Source organism: Xenopus tropicalis, chromosome 2 (assembly GCF_000004195.4).
Source record: "Xenopus tropicalis strain Nigerian chromosome 2, UCB_Xtro_10.0, whole genome shotgun sequence".
In the NCBI taxonomy this organism is placed as follows: domain Eukaryota; kingdom Metazoa; phylum Chordata; class Amphibia; order Anura; family Pipidae; genus Xenopus; species Xenopus tropicalis.
This window is the reverse complement of record NC_030678.2, coordinates 47,610,114-47,632,035: the sequence shown is the minus strand read 5'-3', so window position 1 is coordinate 47,632,035 and position 21,922 is coordinate 47,610,114. Positions and strand designations below refer to the sequence as shown.

At 41.3% G+C, this 21,922-nt stretch overlaps 1 protein-coding gene across 2 annotated transcripts in view; it reads right to left on the bottom strand.

The window, feature by feature from the left end:
* Window positions 1-938: 938 nt before the first annotated feature.
* The window catches only part of sgsm2 (small G protein signaling modulator 2), a 177,191-nt gene continuing 156,207 nt past the window's right edge, over window positions 939-21,922 (bottom strand). For both annotated transcript variants that reach the window (XM_002935293.5, XM_031896765.1), the window contains 10 exons: window positions 20,250-20,395; window positions 19,044-19,172; window positions 16,412-16,594; window positions 13,469-13,864; window positions 10,753-10,877; window positions 10,170-10,252; window positions 9,793-9,902; window positions 8,187-8,283; window positions 7,830-7,997; window positions 939-6,682 (listed from right to left, as the gene is read on the bottom strand). In XM_002935293.5, the coding sequence (XP_002935339.2) occupies window positions 6,594-6,682; window positions 7,830-7,997; window positions 8,187-8,283; window positions 9,793-9,902; window positions 10,170-10,252; window positions 10,753-10,877; window positions 13,469-13,864; window positions 16,412-16,594; window positions 19,044-19,172; window positions 20,250-20,395 (1,526 nt within the window). In that variant the 3' untranslated portion in view covers window positions 939-6,593. The remainder of the gene's footprint in view (window positions 6,683-7,829; window positions 7,998-8,186; window positions 8,284-9,792; window positions 9,903-10,169; window positions 10,253-10,752; window positions 10,878-13,468; window positions 13,865-16,411; window positions 16,595-19,043; window positions 19,173-20,249; window positions 20,396-21,922) is intronic.

Below are 21,922 nucleotides of genomic sequence, written 5' to 3'. Positions count from 1 at the left end.
TCTGACAGTTATTGGGTAGAGTTTATGTGCAAATGATAATGATGCCTTACTAAAAAAGTCAGAGGATCCCTTGAGCTGGGAGGAGCCATAACAATGACTTGGTACATCTCATCCAACCTGTGTCCTCAGTTGGGCAGCACGAACCTAGATAAATGTCAGTGTGGGGGAATCAGTCCTTGGTAAGGTGACATTTTGCTTTTCTAGTTCCCCCTTAACTCTGACCCTGTGTGCTGCTTGCTGCCCTGAAGACCACTCACCCTCTTGTTGACCAACTGGTATGTAGCACCCCATAGCCCTTTTAGGTCCAAGAGTAGTACCCTGTGACCGTTTGTGTTGTTTTGTTTGTTCTCTCGTGTTTTTCTCGTAATTTTTTCTCGTGATTCATTCCCATGATGCAAGGTGTCAGAAGTTGCAGGGAAAAAACTAGTAAAGCTATAAAACCAGTAAGCTTAAAGGAAAACTATAACCCCCAACAATGTAGCTTTCTATAAATACATATTACATAATCCAACTCATCTATAAATAAACCTTTTTCATAAATATATACTTTTTTAGTAGTATGTGCCAATGGGTAATCCTAAATAGAAAACTGCCATTTTAAATACTAAGGGCCGCCCCCTGGGATCATACGATTCACAGAGCACACAAACAAACCAAGGGTCACATCAGCCTATTTACTCCCACACTACTTCCTGTTACAGTTAGCGCTGCATTATTTCTGGTCATGTGATCTCTGGGGGAGCACACAGCCCATCACTAAATGGTGGATCAAGGGAAAGGATGTAAAAGGGCAATATTTACTGATAAATATAGTTCAGTTTGGCGAGATTCTTTAATAGGTCACTTAACATAATATAAACTGTTGGTTAAGTATTCATTCTGGAGACAAGCTTTCCTTTAAAAACCATGCATTATTCACAAAAACATATGAACAAAAATGAATTATTCACAAAAAAACATATTTTATTTATAATTTGTAGACTGAAAGATAAATATACTGTATCTGGTTGGTACATGGCAATGGCTGAGAATGAATAACGTCTCCAAACAGAAAAAAGAAAAGACATCGGCAAACACAATCTTGGGACAATTCCGTAGGGCAATGTGCCCAGATTTATGCAGAGTCCATCTGTAAGTGAGCACCCCCCATCCCATTGGTTCACTCCAAGGCAACAACTGTCCGTTGTCCAAAAGAAACTCTCTTTTCTACATATCTGGGTTGGAAGATAATACTAATTCTTTGTGTGCGCTTTTGAGTTAGTGATAACAGAGACAGTTTAACATCGGCTTCATTGTGTTTCTTGTACAAAGGGGTGAAATACTGCAAATAGTCCAGTCTTCTAATCAATCTTGATGCCTAAAATACCAAGATCTGTACGGCACTTTCATAAAAATCTTATTTTAATAAATATATTTGTAATTTAAAAAATTAAAAAGGGTGTATTTTTAAGAAGCTATTAATTTCGCTGCCTGAGGGTGCACCCCCACCCTTTCACAAAGCAGCACAGACAGGCGGTGGTGACTGAAATCAATACTGAGACAACATTATCAAAAACAGACACTGTTGTGTGATCAACCCCAATGTCTCCCTTGTTACATACTTACACTGTTAATAGGATATTGGCATGAGGAATGTAAAATTACAACAAAGTCAGCCAATATAAGTTACAGATTGTGGCCAGGTTGCAAGCTGCCCAGTGTCAAATTTGTAGAGCTAAAAATCAATATATGAGGAGAGTCAGGGCTGTGTTTATATAGGCAGCCAGGAGCCTGTGCCAGGGGCAGCAGCTTTGGGGGCACCATTGATTGCCTGTATAATCCATTAAATTACTTAAAATAAAGAAATGAAACACCCTTCAGCTGCCAGATAATACCTAGGCAAATCTGGTGGCAGAGTTGGGGGGAGTGGGGTGAGGGTGCAGAGTACCATCTCTAGTGGAAGTGACATCATGGGATGTCCAATCTGTAATGGGGGGGGGGGGGGCACATCAGACCTAAATGTATCCCTGACAAGAGTCAATGGTATTTTAAGACACTCACCAATCATTTATTAAATATTTAACAAAAACAAACCAAAATGCATGTTGGTGATTGGAGGAATGAGTAGTTTAGTGGTGGGTACATGCCAAAATGATCTAACAAGGAACCAATAAGGGGTGCCGTATACAGAGCAGGAAGTAAAGCCATGAATAGCTGTGTGTGTGTGTGTGGGGAGGTGATAAGCCTGACTCTACATCTGAGCCACTTATACACAAGATGGCAGTTTGATTGCTTTAGAAACTACAATTGCTATTAAGATGAACTCTGTGATAGAGAGGTGCTAATCAGGGCAAGTATGACTATGGAGTCAAGTAGATAAACAGTAGGGGGTTTAAAGTGAAAAAAATAGGCACAACTGGATAACTGGCACGCTGCTTTCCACTCTATTTGACTTGCCGCAGTTGACTCGCAGCTGCCCCCATGAATACAGCACCACCTGCACTTGGCGGCTCTGAATTCATGAGGGGTAGGTGGCGGTGGCACATACCCTCCCAACAAAACATGCCACCTCCCATCCTTTAAGCAGAACAAGGCTAGCCTGTGGATTTTTTATCCGGCACAAGGTATACACTGAATCTGGTCGAATTATTGATGGACTGATATTGCCTAATGCCTGGGATTCTAGAGGTAGGTATAAACAATGGAGAAAATATTGGCCAGTTGGTTTCAGTGGCCTTGACTCCTCTCATTTGTTGATTTTTAAATATTGTACTAAGTTGTGTAACTTGGTCACGCCGGGCCCCCCACAAAAAATTCTTCTGAGAGGCACCGGTTGCCACCTGGTTGGTATTTTACTGGCCTGGCCAGTAAAAATGATGCTTTATACCAATGTTATTAATAGGAAAGAAAGATAAAAATATAAAAAGGCCTGTATTTTTTACCAGAAAAGATGGCAACCCTACTTGCCACTGACCTTTATTTGGAATATTTTCCAAGAGAATGGGTACATTGAATATCTCCCATCTGGCACTTCCACTGTTATGTGTTTGCTGGTGACACTGAAACGGAATCAGACTGGGTTTATTGTATTACTGATTGATTCTGTCCTCCCTGGCTCATCCTCATTCCTTACAAACAAGGCACTATCTTGTTTTTTCACTTATGCAAAATCAATAGTAAAACACAAGGTATAAAAATAACGACCAATTGCAATATGATTCAGATTGATACTTTTCTAGGCTACTAAAACTACATTTCCCTTTACTGGACCAGTAATGTCACAAAAGAAAATGTTTTATTTACAGGTTATTAATGAGACAGAAAGTTGAATGTGTTTGATCCTTTATCACCGCTTAACTAAAAAAATGAAAGAGCATTAAAGTAATAAAAATATCATGTACTGCTGCCCTGCACTGGTAAATGTTGTGTCTTTGCTACAGAAACACTTCTATAGTTTATATGAATACCCTGCTGTGTAGCCATGGGGGCAGCCATTCAAGCTGGAAAAAGGAGAAAAGGCACAGGTTACATAGCAGATAACAGATAAACTCTGTAAAATATCATGGGAATTTATGTAATGTATCCGTTATCTGCTATGTAACCTTTGGCTTTTCTCCTTTGAATGGCTGCCCCCAGGGCTACACAGCAGCTTTATTAATATGAACTATAGAAGTGTTTCTGAGGCAAACACACCAGTTGTACCAGTGCAGGGCAACAGTACATTATATTGTAATTACTTTTTTTGTTTTTTTTTGTTACTGTTCATTTAAGCTTTTGTTATTCTAAACTATGTATCTGTTATAAAATGTTGACTTTTTTTAGGTGTTACTGGATCTTTAAAGGCAGGATGTGACCAACCAAAATAACACAAGTAAAAAAAATAAGATGATTTCAGTAAAAATCATAATCCTTGGGTTCTGGGAATTAGTGCAACTCTGGCTATAAAATGAAGAACAAAGAGGCACTATCAGATTTCTGTTTCACTTTAGACCAAGACTAAAACAGCCCCTGGAAGAAGCTGGGAGGTACAGCCTGAAGAGCCTGGGCAGAGCACTAAGATCCATGCTCCATTCAAAAAACTGGGGGAATCTAATACTTTTGCACAAGACCAAGCAGATCAATGCAAAATATAGCCTTCCCCAGGCTACTGGAGGGAGAGCCATTAGGCTAATGGAGTAAGGGACATTCTGGCAGGGTCCCTTTAGTGCTGGAGTCCCCAACCTTTTTTGCCCATGACCAACATTTAAATATAAAAAAAAAAGTTGGGTGTAACACAAGCATGAAAAAAGTTCCTAGGGGGTGACCATTAAGGGCTGTGATTAGTTATCTGGTAGCCCAGTGAGGACAGGCAGACAACAGGAGGCTTGGTTTGGCAGTACACATGGTCTTTATGCATCTAAAACTTTCAAAAAAATAATTAAAAATAAGCAGGTGCTTTGAGGCCACTGGGAGCAATGTCCAAGGGTTTGGGGAGCAACATGTTGCTCACGAGCCACTGGTTGGGGATCACTGCTGTAGAGGGTAAAATGTCGATAAAAGGATTTATTAGTGAATATTTTTATTATGTACTTTAGCGATATCCAACTGCAGCTCTCCAGCTGTTGCAATGATACTTCAATGTTAGATGTGGTTTTATTCCTCAGTGTATGACCCCTGCCTTCCAGCAATTCCTGATGACCCCATATTACTAGCTCCGGCCATGACTTGTGCCTAGATTAGGAAGCTCTTATATTTATGTGAATATCACAGGATTTTATTTTAGACATGAGACTGAGTTTTAATCTCATGACGGCTCATTTACCAATGCTGCGTGCTATGTGCACAACTGCCTAAATAAGCACACAATACACACAGTGCTTGCACATGTTGCTGGGGCAATGCAGCTGCCCTCTGCCCTCTCAGGCTGGTCGTCTATAATGGGCACCCAGTTGATGGCGCAGAGAGCATGCCCACAAGTGAAAGGGTGCCCTAAACTGCCTGCTGTGAGCAAGTGCAACTCCCAGGTAAAGTGCACTGCTTTAGACCTGATTTTAGCACTTTATACCTTGTAATAAATGAGCCCTATGGTTCTGTTATGGCCTTCTACTTTTCATTTATTACACTTCCAGCACATTTCAGAGAGGACTTCATAGACCAATGACACATTAACTGGCAAATAATGATAGCAAATTGAAGAAACACACTACTTAAAGATATTTACAATAATAATACTCGAAGAAGGTACATGCATTCCCCTGTCAGAATGATATGTTGGTGATTTTTTTGGCACCAAAATAACATGGCAGTTTTTTCCAACAGGGTGTGTAAACTCTCGGATAGCAGCATGATATGTGAGCTGAGCAGCAACACAGACCTCACTGGTATGAGAATGTCTAATCAATGCAGATTCCTGAGACCCTGACCTCCTCATATTGACACCATAGCACCCAGTCTGGCCCCTGCAAACTATATCCAGCATCATCTATAGCCAGCTGACAAACCATGGAGACACTGCAGTTCAGTAGCACCCAGGGGCACCCCAGCAATGAGACACATTGAAAAAAAGTCGTTTCTGCTAAGCTCAAATTCTGTTCTTTAAATATATATATATTCATTCCAACATACTACCTTTCCCTTGACACCTCAAGAGCAAGTTTATGAATACAGAATTCCATTTTTAATATATGAGTCAGGTTTTGGCCAAATTTAATCTTAAAACATTATTTTATGGTTTATTATGTGAAAACTTATGGTCGGGATTCAATTTAAAGCAAAAAAACATTTCTCCTAATGTTTTTTTGTCTTCCTTCTGTTTGCTTTCCTGGAAGGGGCCTTGGGTTTGGGATTTATACCCAAGGAAATGCATACTATCATCTTTCGGGATCCACTGGGTGATACCTCTGCTCACAGACACCTATATTCCTTTAATATTGGTAGGAGGGAATACAGAATATCAGGACTTTGAGACTGGTTTCAGCCTGTTGCCCATAGGCCAAAGATCTGGCCTTTTTGTGTTGTGTTCAGGGATCAGGTGGAATATGAGAAGAGATTTATTAACAGACAAGTCCACACATGGGCCTTCCCTTCGAGGTGGAAAACCCTATCTACACACCAGTAAGTTTGTGTTCTGCCACTCAGCCCTTCATTTATCATCACAGTGGAGTTTCCAGACACATATCTGCATGCTGAACAAAAACACAGTCATTCAATTGTAATATGGTCTGCAAAGGGCAACACATAACATGGATCCTCAGCCAAACTCAACAGACACGAGGATATTTCAAAATTCCTTGGCCAACAGTGGAAGGTATCTACAGAATTCCTCTTACGCCTTCCTACAGGAGTTTCCATATATTCCATGGCCTCTCCATTAGTGAAGGGTTCATCAGAATCCATCTATTTACATTAACTTCATTGCAAATGAGAGGAGTGTCTCCTAAACACACTTTAGTGGACCCTGATTTGTGCTGTTTGTTTTGGGGGGATTTATTTAACTTATTTTACAAATTTAAAATATTTAGCCCATTGGGTGTAAAATATCCTAAAAGTCTTTATGGATTTACAGCGCAAGAGATCATGTGTCCCGGTGCTGCCTGACTCATCTTGCAGTTCTCCATAATTAATGAGGATGACCTTCATTTATTTTCAATTAGTGTTTGAACCTTGTGTACCAGGTCCCGGGCTATCCTCAGAATTAGTTGTGCATCGTGATGTTCCGCCATTTCTAGAACAGGAAAAAATAAGAGTGACAAGATTATTACAAATATTTTATACTGTGTAATTTCACATGTTGTGCCCCTTGGTATAGCGGATCGGTGTGTTCAGTCACCACTGAATGTAGTAAGAAATGCACTTATTGAGTACAGAGGCACTTTTTGCCTGTGGTACATTAAGATACCGCTGTGCAGTTGTGCTCAATAGGCTTTGTCAGATCTGGGTGTTCACAGGAACTAAGGATGTGTGGCCTAGCAATGGTGCACATAAGGGCAAGGTACAGAGACTTGGTGTGCAGGGATGCGCACATCCACCACTGCCTGATATAATTCCTGTGTCACTCTATGCAAAAATTTTTGGACACTCCCGGTAACTTAGGATACATTGCCTTGCAACGATGCACATAATGGCAAGGTACAGAGACTTGGCGTGCAGAGACGCACACATCCACCACTGCCTGATATAAGTCTGATGGCACCACTTGGGAACAAAATTGCTTTCTTAAAGGGTATGGCACATAAGGGTATCTCTGCCTTTGCATTCTGTTTGATGCAGCTTTCTGATTTGCGGCACTGATCTGTATATTGATCTGTCTTGAAACTGGGGACTGCACCGATTTACTCGAATCCACGTTCCTGCCTGATCTGAATCCTTAAAACCATGTGACTTGTGACCATGTGTCACATAAACACAGAAGTTGAAAATTTTTCACCGCAGGTGCAGCACATGGTTCCCTTTAACCCTTTCTTATCCTAATTTTCATATGCTAATTTGGATTCGGTTCGGTATTCAGCTGAATCTTTCACAAAGGATTTGGGGTTCGGCAGAATCCTAAAATAATGCATTCGGTGCATCCCTACTTGAAACCTGGTCCAGTCCAACCAAGGAAACAGCATTGGTTCCTGCTGGTAATTCTACCAAAATCATGGTTTAAGCAGAAAAGGAAGCATCTTTTTTCTAGATGAATGTTTGCTTATACTTATACACTTATTTAACAGATGCTTTCCTAGACCTGCGCATATATTCCATTTACTATATGCTTTTAGTCAAAACAGAAACGTCTTGCTGATCGAGGAGATCTGAATCTCACAAGCAGCTGCCAGCTGTCATTTGTGATGAGCAAACATATTTACAGCATGAAACACTCAAAATCTTACCATTAAAAAACTTGATGATATCTGTGAAGTCCATATTATTGTCACGTACAATCTCCCGATAGACCTCCACCAGAGCCAGAGCAATGAAGAGCACAAAATGCTCTGAGGATATGAGTCTAGCAGCCCAAATGACCTCCCATACTGCAAATACATCTTCATAGAGCAATTCTAGAGGGATACAATAGGAAAGAGCTGGCATCACTTAAAATGTAGATGTCACAGGCAGAGTCAGCAGCAAATGGAAGCAATTTGTCTTTCTCTAAGGTTCCTTTCAACTACACAGTGAAAGCAGTCCCAGATGGGCCATGAGTCACAAAGCTACTCACATACCTAGTTATGGAGTGTCTAAGGCTTTACCTCGTTTAAAATCGAGCAAGAACCAGCGGTAACAGAAATAGAAATGTGTATAGTCTCCATTCTGGTGCATGAGTTCAAACAGCTCAGAGTCCAAAATCTGCAAAAGAGAAAATGATAATTCCAACTATCCTTCCTGCGACCAATGGTCATTCGTAGACTACACTACACTGAATAGTCAGACATGATAGAAACAAAATAATTCTACCCCTATCTAATGATTTACTACTAAACATTTGCCGGTGCTCGGGTGCCTTAAAAGGCAGCCAACCAGAATTTTCCAAACGACCCGATCAAAAAGAAGACTGATTATCATTTCGTACGTTAATATTGGTGCGTGTATGGCCATCTTAAGCACCCAGTGCACTCATAGGGGCCAATTCATTAAAACACGAATTCGAATGCCGAATGGGACAAATTCAGATTGGATACGATAATTTCTGAAGATCGCAAATATCACGAAAATACTTACGAAAAAATCATATTAGTCACGATAATATCATATTGGCGATCCGAAAGTCACTGAATTTTTGTATCCGAACGATCGTAAAATGCAGGAAAACCTTTCCGACTTTGATCCGTCTGTGCATGATTTTGGAAGCCTCCCTTAGGGCTCAATGGCACTCTGCAGCTCCAACCTGGCCCAAGGAAAGTCTCCCATAGGGCTCAATGGCACTCTGCAGCTCCAACCTGGCCCAAGGAAAGTCTCCCATAGGGCTCAATGGCACTCTGCAGCTCCAACCTGGCCCAAGGAAAGTCTCCCATAGGACTCAATGGCACCCTGCAGCTCCAACCTGGCCCAAGGAAAGTCTCCCATAGGACTCAATGGCACTCTGCAGCTCCAACCTGGCCCAAGGAAAGTCACGATAACGAAGCTTGAAGGAATCCAAAACTTTTGTACTCGGCGCGACAATACGATTTTGTTGTGAAAATTTTGTTGCAAAGTATGAAAAAGTTGTGAAAGCTACGAAAAAGTCGCACTAGGTACGAAATTGTCGCAAAAAACGCATTCGGGCGCATTTGGAGCGTTCCTGCGTTAATAAATCTCCCCCATAGTGTCACTTGCCTTATATGGTTTAGATGAATTCTTGTGGTATGTAAAGAAACTAATGCTCCTCTTAAAAACATTTAAATATGTTTATAAAATACACATTAAAAACAAGGACATGGTGGCAAAAGTAGCCCTTGGCTTACAAACTTGGCAAAATGGCAAAAAGCCGCACCTAGTAACTTTAAGAGCCCAATTTCCATTTTTTAAAACGGAAGGGAACTGCTGGCGTGCAATATTTGTAGGGTTGGAGTTAGAGACTGCAGCACAGACATGTGTCACCCCCAAAGCTGTGCTCTAGCTGCCTACCCCTATTTCTAGCCCTGGAAGGAGGGGCAATAAGGCTGGTAACACTGGTTTACAATAATCCATCTTGGAACTCCAATGAGAGTCAGAGCACTAGTTTGCTATTATTAGATTTTGATAATGAAATAACAAATGCTATGAGAGAAAAACTGAAAAACAATGATGTACACTATGTGGCCAATGAGGGTTTCACGTCTCATTTGTGCTACTGACGTACAGAAGAGGGAATTGTACGTGCCACGTGGGAAAACATACCTGGATTAAGGATCTCATATTTGCAAAGTGTGTATCCATTGCGCCCCCATTTGGAAAGTTCTGGCTCATTCGTTTCATCAGTTGAGTGAAGCAGCTGTACGCCAGCAAATCTATGGAATACATAAATGATAGGGTACTTGCATCTGTCCCACCTACATCTATTAATCAAATGGGCCGGCATGTGTCAAGTGAAAATTGGAGTTATTCTGGGTCCATGAGCTTGTTCCTTATTTATTAATGAAGAATGTTCTGTTAATTATTTATTAACCTGGCAAAAACATGGCAGTTTTACTTTACACTTTGCACCTTGCACTTTGCTGTAGAGAGCTCTCATCTCACACTTTGCTAAATCTGCTCCTAAATGTAACTTCCCTTACCATTATCCAAGACAACCATCAGGGGAGCCAACAGGTCGCACATTCCTTGGACATAGCCTATATCCAGGTGTTCCCACACATAACTGTAAGGAATAGAAAATGTGAATTAGATAATAAAGAATACACTTTACTCGTGATGTATTTCCGAAAAAAAAAATTCATCATTCATAATTAGATCCACCCATTTGGGCCCAATGACCCCTTAGTCAAAATGCACTCATTGGCTAAAGACATAAATGATACTGTATTTCATTTCCAGAGACACATTTATATGGAGGACTTTAAAAGCATCACACTATTTAAGGCATAATAATTCCTGCCCTTAACTCCACATAAACTAAGAGGATGAGTTGAGTGTTTTCCATGGAAGCCTCTAACAAATGGATTGTTCCTACTACATTATGCTCATTTCAGGAACATTTGTACAAATCTGTCTCTTTTTTCCCCTTCATAGTCAGTGTGAGACATGCTTGTTTCCTAGGGAAACAAACCAAGTTACCATCTATTGGAAAGCTTTCTTTTCACTATACATTAACCATTGAATGGATGAGTTAACCCAAAGCCTTGGAATTCAGTAATTCACCTGCACATGATATTCCGGAGCTTTTCTAAGTTTTCATCTGTGAAATACCAGTAATTGCGATCACACCGCTGAACATCTTTATCAATTCGATGCAAATTTAAGGCGATAGTATCCAGTAGTTCTATCTGGTAAATATATGAGAATATGTCAAGCAGAAAAAATAGTAGTTAGCAATCCAATAGGATATTGCAATGTTTGTATAACAGAAAGTTCATGAGGTAACCAGAGAGTGCAGGTACTATAGGAGGGTCACACAGGTGGCATCTGTCAGCGAGGGCAATGGTACACTGGTGATCCTCAGCATTCTGTAGCTCCATGAGTGGGGGACAAAAAGTCTGGGGATTTGAGGTTTTAGTCCTCAACCCATAGAGGTGCAAAATGCTGGGATCACTTTGTGTGCCATGTCCTCTAGACCAGAACTATCCCTGATGGCATTACCAACCTTTCCTCCACCACCGTATTCAGCTGGTGAAAAAGTGCCTGGATCTACCTTAGATCTTGCTTTGCCAGTACTGATACTTTTCGACACAAAAACATTTACAAAGAGCGAAATATAAGTAGTGCCAGTACTGTTCTGCTGGCAATTCCTGTTTAAATGAATGGGGGGGGATGGGCCAAAGCCTTTAAAGGGGAAGGAGAGTCCCTTTTTGTTATTAAGATGGATGAAGGTAATGTATACTCACATATCAATGAGTAACAGGTGGATATGATAATATTTATGCAAAATCTACACAGTATTAATTCCCCAATAAGGAACCTTTGAATGTTATTGGAGAGACATTAATTTGCGTTATCAATAACTTATTTGTGCCTAACAGTTACTGCACTAGTCACATTACATATACTGACTTACATTAGGCTGGAACTTTGACATTGAAATTGAAATGGTTACATGTGAGAATGATCCATGTAGTAAATATTTATGGAGGGGCCCCTCCCCTTTATAGGTGTCACCTTTAATTTTCCTTTTCTTCTTTTTTTTTTTTTGACATATTGGTAAATAAACATTTTTTTAATGATTTATTTGTATAATAGATTTGGGTTTGATCTGGGGAAAGTCCTCTTGAGGGTTAGTGTTTATGCAGCATATAAAGTAGAGGACACCCCCGACCCAAATAATACAAGAGGTTTGTTGTGCACCCAGTAGTACATACGATGTGTGATATTAGCTATTGGAGGGTGCCAAATATTATTAAGTGATTATAATCACTTACCTGATGCCCTGGGCCAGTGCTCCTGTTAGCAGAACACTGAACTGGACTGGGGTGTTTCTGTACATAGTCACTCCAGGCCCGGGGCAATGAAAGAAAGAAGCTAAAGAAGAAGATCACTCTGTGGTGCAAAGTACCTCAGGTCGGTGCATTCTAATAGGAGCTTGGGCCCAGACTATCATGTAAGCGATTAAAACAACAGAGGCTATTATAATCACTAACGTTTGGCATCCCCCAGTGATTACAGCTTTCCTTTTCCTTTAAGCTGGACCAGGTTTATATTGTAAAAAAACACTTTTTTTGTTGGATAAAAGAATATATTTCATTCTATTTCTTCCAGAAGAAGGGCAGGACCAGTGGCCACCAAATTACTAATAACTGATTTGCAGCCCTGCCGAAAACAGTAAAGGGGTGGATGCAGTTATCATATGCAACCGTATTATTTCCCTATTCCATTGGCTCCTATGTTGGATTCCAGGCAGGGGAGTTTGTATGTTCTACATGATTAAGGGGCTGATTTACTAAAAATTTTTTTTTTCTGGCCTTGAAAGTCGTATAAACTTGTTTAAATTTGAATTAAACTTGATCATTGCTGAATTTATTAAATGTCACAATAATTCTTTAATCGTTCGTAAGAAAACGATTATTCTTATGAATGAAATTTCAAGTTTTTTCGAGCTTAAAGTATTAAAAACCTCGAAAAAATTTGGTAATTCAGGAAACTTAAATGGATGTTCGTTTCCATGAATACTCTTTATTTTTCCAAACAGGAATTGCTCCAGCAGCCATTTTAGGAGAATGGTCACTCATTCTTGGAAAACAATCATGTGTTTAAGTTTCACTTGAAACTGGGTGAAATAGAAAACAATAATAGGATTAACTTCCCCTTGAAAGTGTGTGAAATAGAAAACAATGACGGTTTTAACTTCCCCTTGAAACTGGATGAAATAGAAAATTATGGTATTAATTTTCCCTTAAAAGTCTGTAGCAAAAGAACCGACTGACAATGAATATTCACATTTTTACCCATTTTTGAGTTAAACTCGAGTTACTTCTAGTATATGAAGCCTGCTATAAGACTCAATGGTACTTGACAGATCAAACCTGCTAACTTTTTTTCCCAGGAAAAAGTAACCTAACATTTCCAAATAACTCAAATTTTTCGAGAAACAATATCTAGAAAAATATCTAGTAAAAAAAAAAAAATTGCCATTTTCTCAAAATTGCTTAGTAAATGTGCCCCTAACTGGTTTAACTGGTTTCTGGTTGACCCTACTGTGTGTAAATGTGACTTTAGAATAAGCTCTCCTTGGGCAGGAACTGATGTAAGTGGCGTATACGCTCTATAAAGTGATGCGGAATATGGCAGTTCTATAGAAAACGTAGGATAATATTTTGCTATGTGTGTTTTGTAGCCTAGTGATGCAGTGTGTGATGCCCAAGTGTGACTCTGGGCTGGTTGTCCCAAAGTGATTTCCGTGTTTCCCGGGGGGACACGGACTTACTGTATAAGATGTGGGACACATGGAAGAGATGTCTTCTGCGGTGTTTAAATAATCTAGCTGTGAGCTCAGTTGTTCTTCACTTATTGATTCCTGCATTTTGAGGATCCCTTTGGATTTGCGTGTAGGGCACACAGTCATTTCTGTCCTATCAGATTCTGTGTTTGACTCCTCTTCCTCAAAGCAGATACTCTGTCCATCATCAATGCTGGAAAGGATGCCTGAGGTTACAGAATAATTCCGAGAAGAAGGAAGACCAGAATCTGGAGAGTCAAATTCCACCGACTGCTGGGGATCCACTGCCAATGCAACGGGAGTACTCGCAAGATTTGATGCTTTACCATTGTGTCCTTTCAGGTCTCTGTCTGTAATATCTATTTCTTCTGTAGACATAAACACCTGCAACACAAATACACATCATATAAGTGTACATGACTGGTGAAAATAACATGGGACTATCATATTCCATCAATAGGCAAAGAGTACAGTGTGACCATACCTACAGCATGCTTTTCTACTTGTATTACATTAGTCTGCAGTTGTTAAACAGACTCCTTAAAGGAGAATGGAAGGCTTGATCTCAAGGGGGGGGGGGGGGGTGCTACCCTCAGACCCTCCTCTTCAGTAAAAAATGCAACAGCCCACGGTACTATTGTAAGAAGTGCCATGCCACCATCTTGTTTCTGGTCTGCTCCTGTGGGTTGTTGTGCAGATGCTAAATAAAGCCTAGGGCAGCAAAGAGGATCACAAGGATCATCAGCAAGATGATGGCAAAAGAGTAGCAAAGGTCCAGGGTCTAAAGTCAGTAATAACGTTTACTGGGGGGATGCAAGGCCAGAATTAGGGGAAGGCAGAAGAGGCACGTACCTTGGGTGCAATGGTGGGAAGTGCTAGGGTGTGCCACTTCTGCTGCCTACCCCATGTCCAGGCCATTCTCCCTTCACTGCCCGCTCATAGTTCCCTCGTACCTCCCAGTAGTAGTCAAGAAAACACATCTGCAAGCACACCTTGTTTGTGCATACACAAGTGCGGGCAGTTTGGTGTTGTTGGATGGGTTGCCTAGGGTGACCTGCTGGTTTGGCCAGGTTGGCATCCCACCGATGATTACGGCTTTCATTGTCCTTCACTGGCAGCTGGTCAGTATCTGAGGTGGACTCTTTTGCAGGAGAACTTCCCCTTTAACAGGGCCACTCCTACCATGAGGCGAAGTGAGAACCACCTCTGGTAACTTTAAGAGCTGAATGTTCGTTTTTAAAATGAAAATACAGCTTTCTGCATTAGGAATGTGGTCCCCTCTGGACTCTCTCCGACACTAAACTTGTAAGTGATGGCATCAGGGCTGTTGCTGTGGATCACTGCTGCCCTTTAAGATATTTTTAAGGCTATTTTATTCTAGCAGCAGCAGCAGCAGCAGAGAAATGCCACCATGGGCTCTAAATCAGCCAGCTGGGAATACTCTGCCTTTAACAGTGAATCAAAGTGACTATCAAACATTGCAAGTGAAAAAGCGGATGCAGAAAATAAATGATTCTGCAGATGGAATGGCCTTTTGCTAAACTCTGCACTAATTAAGATATAAATGCCAAGCAACAGCACATATTTGATATAATCACGCTCTATGTTATAAAACAGATGGTAAGAAAAAGAAATAAGGAAAAACAAGCCATCGCCATGCAAATTCTGCAGTTTGCAAAGGAGTTATCAGACTGTTCCATAGAAAGAGAGGGAAGGAGCAAAGCAGACAAAAATATTGATTAAATAAAGTTCCCTGCCCTTTTGATACTAGTTGTATTTCTGCGATATAGTAACTGTGGTGGGGATATAAGAGAAGGGTGGTGTGCCAGCTCTACACACTGCACCCCATAGGGCCAGCTCTACACACTGCACCCCATAGGGCCAGCTCTACACACTGCACCCCATAGGGCCAGCTCTACACACTGCACCCCATAGGGCCAGCTCTACACACTGCACCCCATAGGGCCAGCTCTACACACTGCACCCCATAGGGCCAGCTCTACACACTGCACCCCATAGGGCCAGCTCTACACACTGCACCCCATAGGGCCAGCTCTACACACTGCACCCCATAGGGCCAGCTCTAGACACTGCACCCCATAGGGCCAGCTCTAGACACTGCACCCCATAGGGCCAGCTCTAGACACTGCACCCCATAGGGCCAGCTCTAGACACTGCACCCCATAGGGCCAGCTCTAGACACTGCACCCCATAGGGCCAGCTCTACACACTGCACCCCATAGGGCCAGCTCTACACACTGCACCCCATAGGGCCAGCTCTAGACACTGCACCCCATAGGGCCAGCTCTACACACTGCACCCCATAGGGCCAGCTCTACACACTGCACCCCATAGGGCCAGCTCTACACACTGCACCCCATAGGGCCAGCTCTACACACTGCACCCCATAGGGCCAGCTCTACACACTGCACCCCATAGGGCCAGCTCTACACACTGCACCCCATAGGGCCAGCTCTACACACTGCACCCCATAGGGCCAGCTCTACACACTGCACCCCATAGGGCCAGCTCTACTCACTGCACCCCATAGAGCCAGCTCTACAAACTGCACCCCATAGGGTCAGCTCTACACACTGCACCCCATAGGGCCAGCTTTACACACTGCACCCCATAGTCCTAGATACCAACCCATGGATAAAACTGAAGTTTCTTTGTACCAGTTATAGCTATTAACTCGAAATTTACCCCATTTTTATACAGAAGCAAATCACCCACCTCTTCATAAATTATTGATCCCATCTAATAAACATATCAGTCATCGCTCACCAGTCGAATCTGGATCTGAAGGAGCTAAAATGTGTATTTTTTTAGTAGTGGAATTTCTAACTCAGCAAACAGTTTGGCGTTCTCATTCTGTTGGACAAATGGTGTGATCATTATTGTGCTGAGCTGAAACTAAAAGTCACTCACGTCGTTACTGATGGTAGAGTCCCGATGAATCAGGCGCTGCACGTGGCTGTCAATGCTGCTGCCTGAAGAAAGCTTGGCATAAATGGCCGAATGGGACTCTTTCTCTCTCTGCTTCACAATCACCTCACAGGCTTTCCATTCTGCCATGACTTTCTGGTAACGGGCTGCAATGGCTTCATCAACCTTGAAAGAAAAACATTTTATTAACATACAACTGAAAATCCAATACAGGTATGGGATCCCTTATCCAGAAACCCGTTATCCAAAAAGTTCCGAATTACAGAAAGGCCATCTCCCATAGACTCCATTATAAGCAAATAATTGTAATTATTTAAAATAATTTGCTTTTTCTCTGTAATAATAAAACAGTACCTTGTACTTGATCCCAACTAAGATATAATTAATCCTTATTGGGGGCAAAACAAGCCTATTGGGTATATTCAATATTTAAATGATTTTTAGCAGACTTAAGTTATGGAGATCCAAATTACAGAAAGATCCCTTATACAGAAAACCCCAGGTCCCGAGCATTCTGGATAACAGGTCCCATACCTATATATAAAAGTGAACTGTAGTACCACCCTGCTGCATGTCATACTATCAGTCTTACTGGGATGCACACTCTCCTCCTATTGCATCTGCAGCAACTTCCATTCTTTACCCTTCAAGCCATCTTAAACTCATTAGCGCTTGTTTATTATTGCCCTTCATTTAATCGCTAAAGCACTATGGGGCACAACACTGCGCCAGCCACCCTGTGCCCCTCTCTTTCCAAATGTGCTGGATTCAGAGGAAGGCACAGCTTGTTGTGCTTCATTCTACAACTGCAAAATGCTGGCCCATAGGGCACAACCCACACGTCAGTGGAAGTAAATATTAAATGGTCTATTATCTCACTCTCTTGTTATCCATCGTCTTACAATCAACTCATTTTACATTGCTGCACCCACTTACATCTCAGCCATTGCTTCTCTATATATCCCTTAAAGGAAAGTAACACCAATAAACACAAGTGTATACAATTAATTACAATATAATGTACTGTTGTGCAACACTGATAAAAGTCCTGTGTCTGCCTCAGAAAGACTACTATAGTTAATATAAATACCCTGCTGAGTAGCCATGGGGGCAGCCATTCAAAGGATAAAAGGCATAAGTTACATAGCAGATAACAGATAAGTTGCATATATTCCCATTGTATTCTACGGAGCTTATCTGTTATCTGCTATGTTACCTGTGACTTTTCTCCAGGGGCATGGCTGCCCCTGTGTACTGATCCTTTAACTCCACTCAAAATTATTTCCTTTTGAATCCACCCCTTTTCACATCTTAAAGGGGCAACTCTGTTATATGCACTGATTATTTTGTTTTACTTGATTTGCACCATAAACCACCATTTATCTCTTGCACTGCTAGTACTGATGTTTGAAACAATGCAGCAGAAGCCAACTCTCCTCCAGCTAAAGGTGGCCATACACGGGCCGACTATAGCTGCCGATATCGGTCCCTTGGACCGATTCGGCAGCTAATCGGCCCGTGTATGGGGAGAGCAGAGCGGCCTGGCCGAAGATCTGGTCGGATCGGGGACCGCATCGGCTCGTTGATGCGGTCCCCGATCCGACTGCCCCATTGCCGCCCACATAATTGGCCCCAGGGCCAAACGATCGGATTATTATTTTTTTTACCTAAATGGTCGGGGGAAGATCCGCTCGCTTGGCGACATCGCCAAGCGAGCGGATCTGCTCGTGTATGGACACCTTAAGACTTTTTCCAATGCTTTGCATGCTTCGCCACTTGTTTGTTGTCTGGCTGGGTTCTGTTGCATTTAAGAATAAGAACCAGCAATTCAGATAACTCGAACAGTGTCACACGCGGTGTTTCTGTGCCGACATAAAACACCAATCAGCTGCCAAATGTTATATTTTTGTCACAGCCTGCTGGGGGCAGAAGGGGATGATGTGCCCCACCTCCTGCTCCTTATGAATACAGCACTGACAAACTACAATAGCGGAAGGCAAAATAAAAAAATATATTGCATTAAGGCCCTCCTAAAATCTGTCTCCGTGTTCCTTCAAATCCCTCCTTCCCATGTTCTCTCGTTGCTAAGTACGTAGTTTGTAAGCTCTTTTATACCCTCTTTTTTCATTATCATCGGTGCCTGTCAATATAATTGACTGTTTAATGGCAAACGCTTTGGTAAACAGATGGTACAACTGATATTAGTTTCTAAACCACAGGCTTTTTTTAGGACTACAACACGCCAGGCATATTGATTGCTGCTCTCAGGGAACTTTAATAATGGCCAAAGGGCAGGAAAACAGCTAAGAAGCACTGCTACAGAAAACATCATCATTAAATTCTTGTTCCTTATTAATTTGTACCAGTTACAGGGCTGACCTTAAGAGCTGAGCTTCAGTTTTTTAAAACAAAAATTTGGCTCTGAATTGCAGCCCCCTCTGGACCCACTCCAATTCTGAAGAGGTAAGCATGGAGCGAGCGAGAGGGGGAGGCATCGGGGCAGCTGCCTCTGGCGCCAGTAGCCCTAGAAACACTGTTGATGGGCCCCCCAAGATCCCTGGGTCTGCTGCCTCCAGTTAGACCATTATCAAAACATAATGGTGCTTTCACTTACTCGATCCATTTCTTTTTTTGTCATTCCAAACTTGTAATGTCCCAGGAGGAACGGCCACACCTCTTTGCGGATTTCATGCTCCACTCCTCCATAGTACACTAGCCTGAGCAGCTCCAGCTCCTTGTAGTTCTGTCAGAAAGGAATTGAGAGCCCAGAATTCTTAGAATATATAAATACAAATATAAAACAGTATATGCAAATTACATGTTACAGTGTAAATAACTGATGTATTATTAATGGGACAATGTGCTCTACGGTTTGCACTCCATGCTGGAATTCCAATATCCATTTCATCTGTTCACTGTAGGTGTGCCCATTACAGGGATACTATTGACAAATGATCACATCTTTTAATAATACTGTTTTACTTTTTACACAAGCTGTATAGTGCTGTGTTGCTTGTTTTCTTCATTCTGCCAGAGCTATGTTCTCTGCCACATACCTAAATTAGACAAAGATCTTCCCTGGCACCAATGTACTACATGTAATGGAGCTTTTCATGGACACTGGGGTTATTGATATTATTGTGTAACATGAATCCTGGAAATATAGTTATATTACCAGAAAGGAAACTGAGAGTATAAGCAGTACATCCCTATGCATGCAGGCAGTACTACAACTCTCTTGGCAGTAGTTCCAGAACCACAGTACCTTACAGGATATTATTGATGCCAGTTTTTCCATGACATATATATATTTACAGTACTGTATTCTTAAAAAAAGGTGAATACTGTAGATCAAGGTCATTCAATCACAGCCCACTAGCTAGTACTATGGCGCAACCCTCACATTACTTTCCTTGTTCAGCAGCTCTCTAGTTTTAAATTTCAGCAGTTATCTGGTTGCTAGGGTCCAAATTACCTTAGCAACCAGGCAGTGGTTTCAATGAGAGACTGGTATATGAATAGGAGAGGACCTGATTAGAACAATAAGTTTTAAAAAGCCTAACAGAGCAATAGTTTTTTGAAAGCTGCAAAGAAGAAGGCAAACAATTAAACAACTATAAAAGAATAAATGAAGACCAATTGAAAATATGCTTAGAATTATATAACATACTAAAAGTTAACTTGAAAGTGAACCATGCCTTTAAGATACTGCACATGTAATCCTGATACTCCTGAAGTTAGCAATACTGTGACATATGTTATATTTCCATATATAAAAATTCTGCATCTCAGTACCTGCAACACAAGCCTGTATTCTCACCTTCATGTCCTTTTCATACTTGCTCCACACCTCCTTGGTTAGCCCGCCCGAGGCATCTGTAGGTTTGTCAGGTGGAATAATGGAGTGATTGACCAAGGCAGAAAGATGGGTCCGAACAGTGGACAAATGGCGGCAGTAGGCAAGCCCTGTGTAGATAATGACAAAGACCCCAACATTACATTCATTCTGTAACTGCTATTTGCTTCCCAGTATGGATGCAATGGCTGGAGATGACACATGGCTCCTTGATCAATCATAGGCTAAAGAGAAGTGAGAGATTCATTTTTCCACAATTAGGGAATTAAATAAAATTGGATCAGGAAATACATCTTTCAGCATTAAATCAAAATTATTTCTATAAATCGATTTCTCAATTAAAGGAAAACCCTCAGAATGAATACTTTACCAACAGATGATTTATATTATGTTAAGTGACCCATTAAAGAATCTCACCAAACTGGAATATATATATCAGTAAATATTGTCCTTTAACATCCCTTCCCTTGAGCCACCATTTAGTGATGGGCTGTGTGCTCCCTCAGAGATCAGCTGACAGGAAATAATGCAGCTTTAACTGTAACAGGAAGTAGTGTGGGAGCAAAAGGCAGAACTCTGTCCATTCATTGGCTGATGTGGCCTAGCATGTATGTGTGCCTTGGCTTGTTTGTGTGCACTGTGAATCCTATGATCCCAGGAGGCGGCCCTTAATTCTTAAAATGGCAATTTTCTATTTAGCAGTACCCAATGGCACATACTACTGAAAAAGTATATTTTTAAGAAAATGGTTTATTTAGATGGAGCAGGGTTTTACATATGAGCTTGTTTATGCAATATATTTTTATAGAGACCTACATTGTTTGGGGTATAGTTTCTCTTTAATATTTGGTCCATTTCCCATTATCTTTTTACATTAACATAATCTAATTTAGATCCTTTCCTAGAAGCAGGAGAGACATGGACATCCTTTTTGGGAACAGACATTACCCCTAAAATACTTTAATCTGCCATTCATTATGTATAGTACTCTCCAAAATAAGGTGCAAAATTAAAGAATCATAAGGAGACATATAGGATAAACTAAAAAACCCTAAACTTGCTGGCAGGTGGGCGTGTCCTAACGGTGTTGGGGGCTCCTGCGCAGGGGATGGGTGTGAAGGCGGTGGGGCCATTGGGGTTGCAGGGGCCCCTGAGGCAGAACCCCTGGTGGGCTCTGCACCCCCTAGTCTGACCCTGTGCCTACCACTACTTCTGGCTCTGTTTGGTATACAAAATTGATACTATTCACATTTCATTTTATTTCAAATATCTTTTGCATATTTTTATTAATACTTCTAGAATAGAGAGGTTTGGATTTACTCTGTTTATGTGAAACTGTAACATTTCCATGCCCATGTGGCTATTTCTTGTATAGAATCATCTTCATATCTGCGGTAATTTCCTGCTATATTCATTGCTTCTTTGTCTGAAAACATAACTTTTTATGCAATCTAAGATTGAAGGCAACACGGGTGCTTTTAAGGCAGCTGAAATAAGTCCAAAAATAACCTTGTTCCACCTGCCATGACAAATGAATAAGACAGGCCTCACAGCACCAGTACTGCGCTGATCATCTCTACACTATTGGCATTTTCAAATCCCAGGCATTTCCCCTCAGAATTAGTGGAAGACGTCAG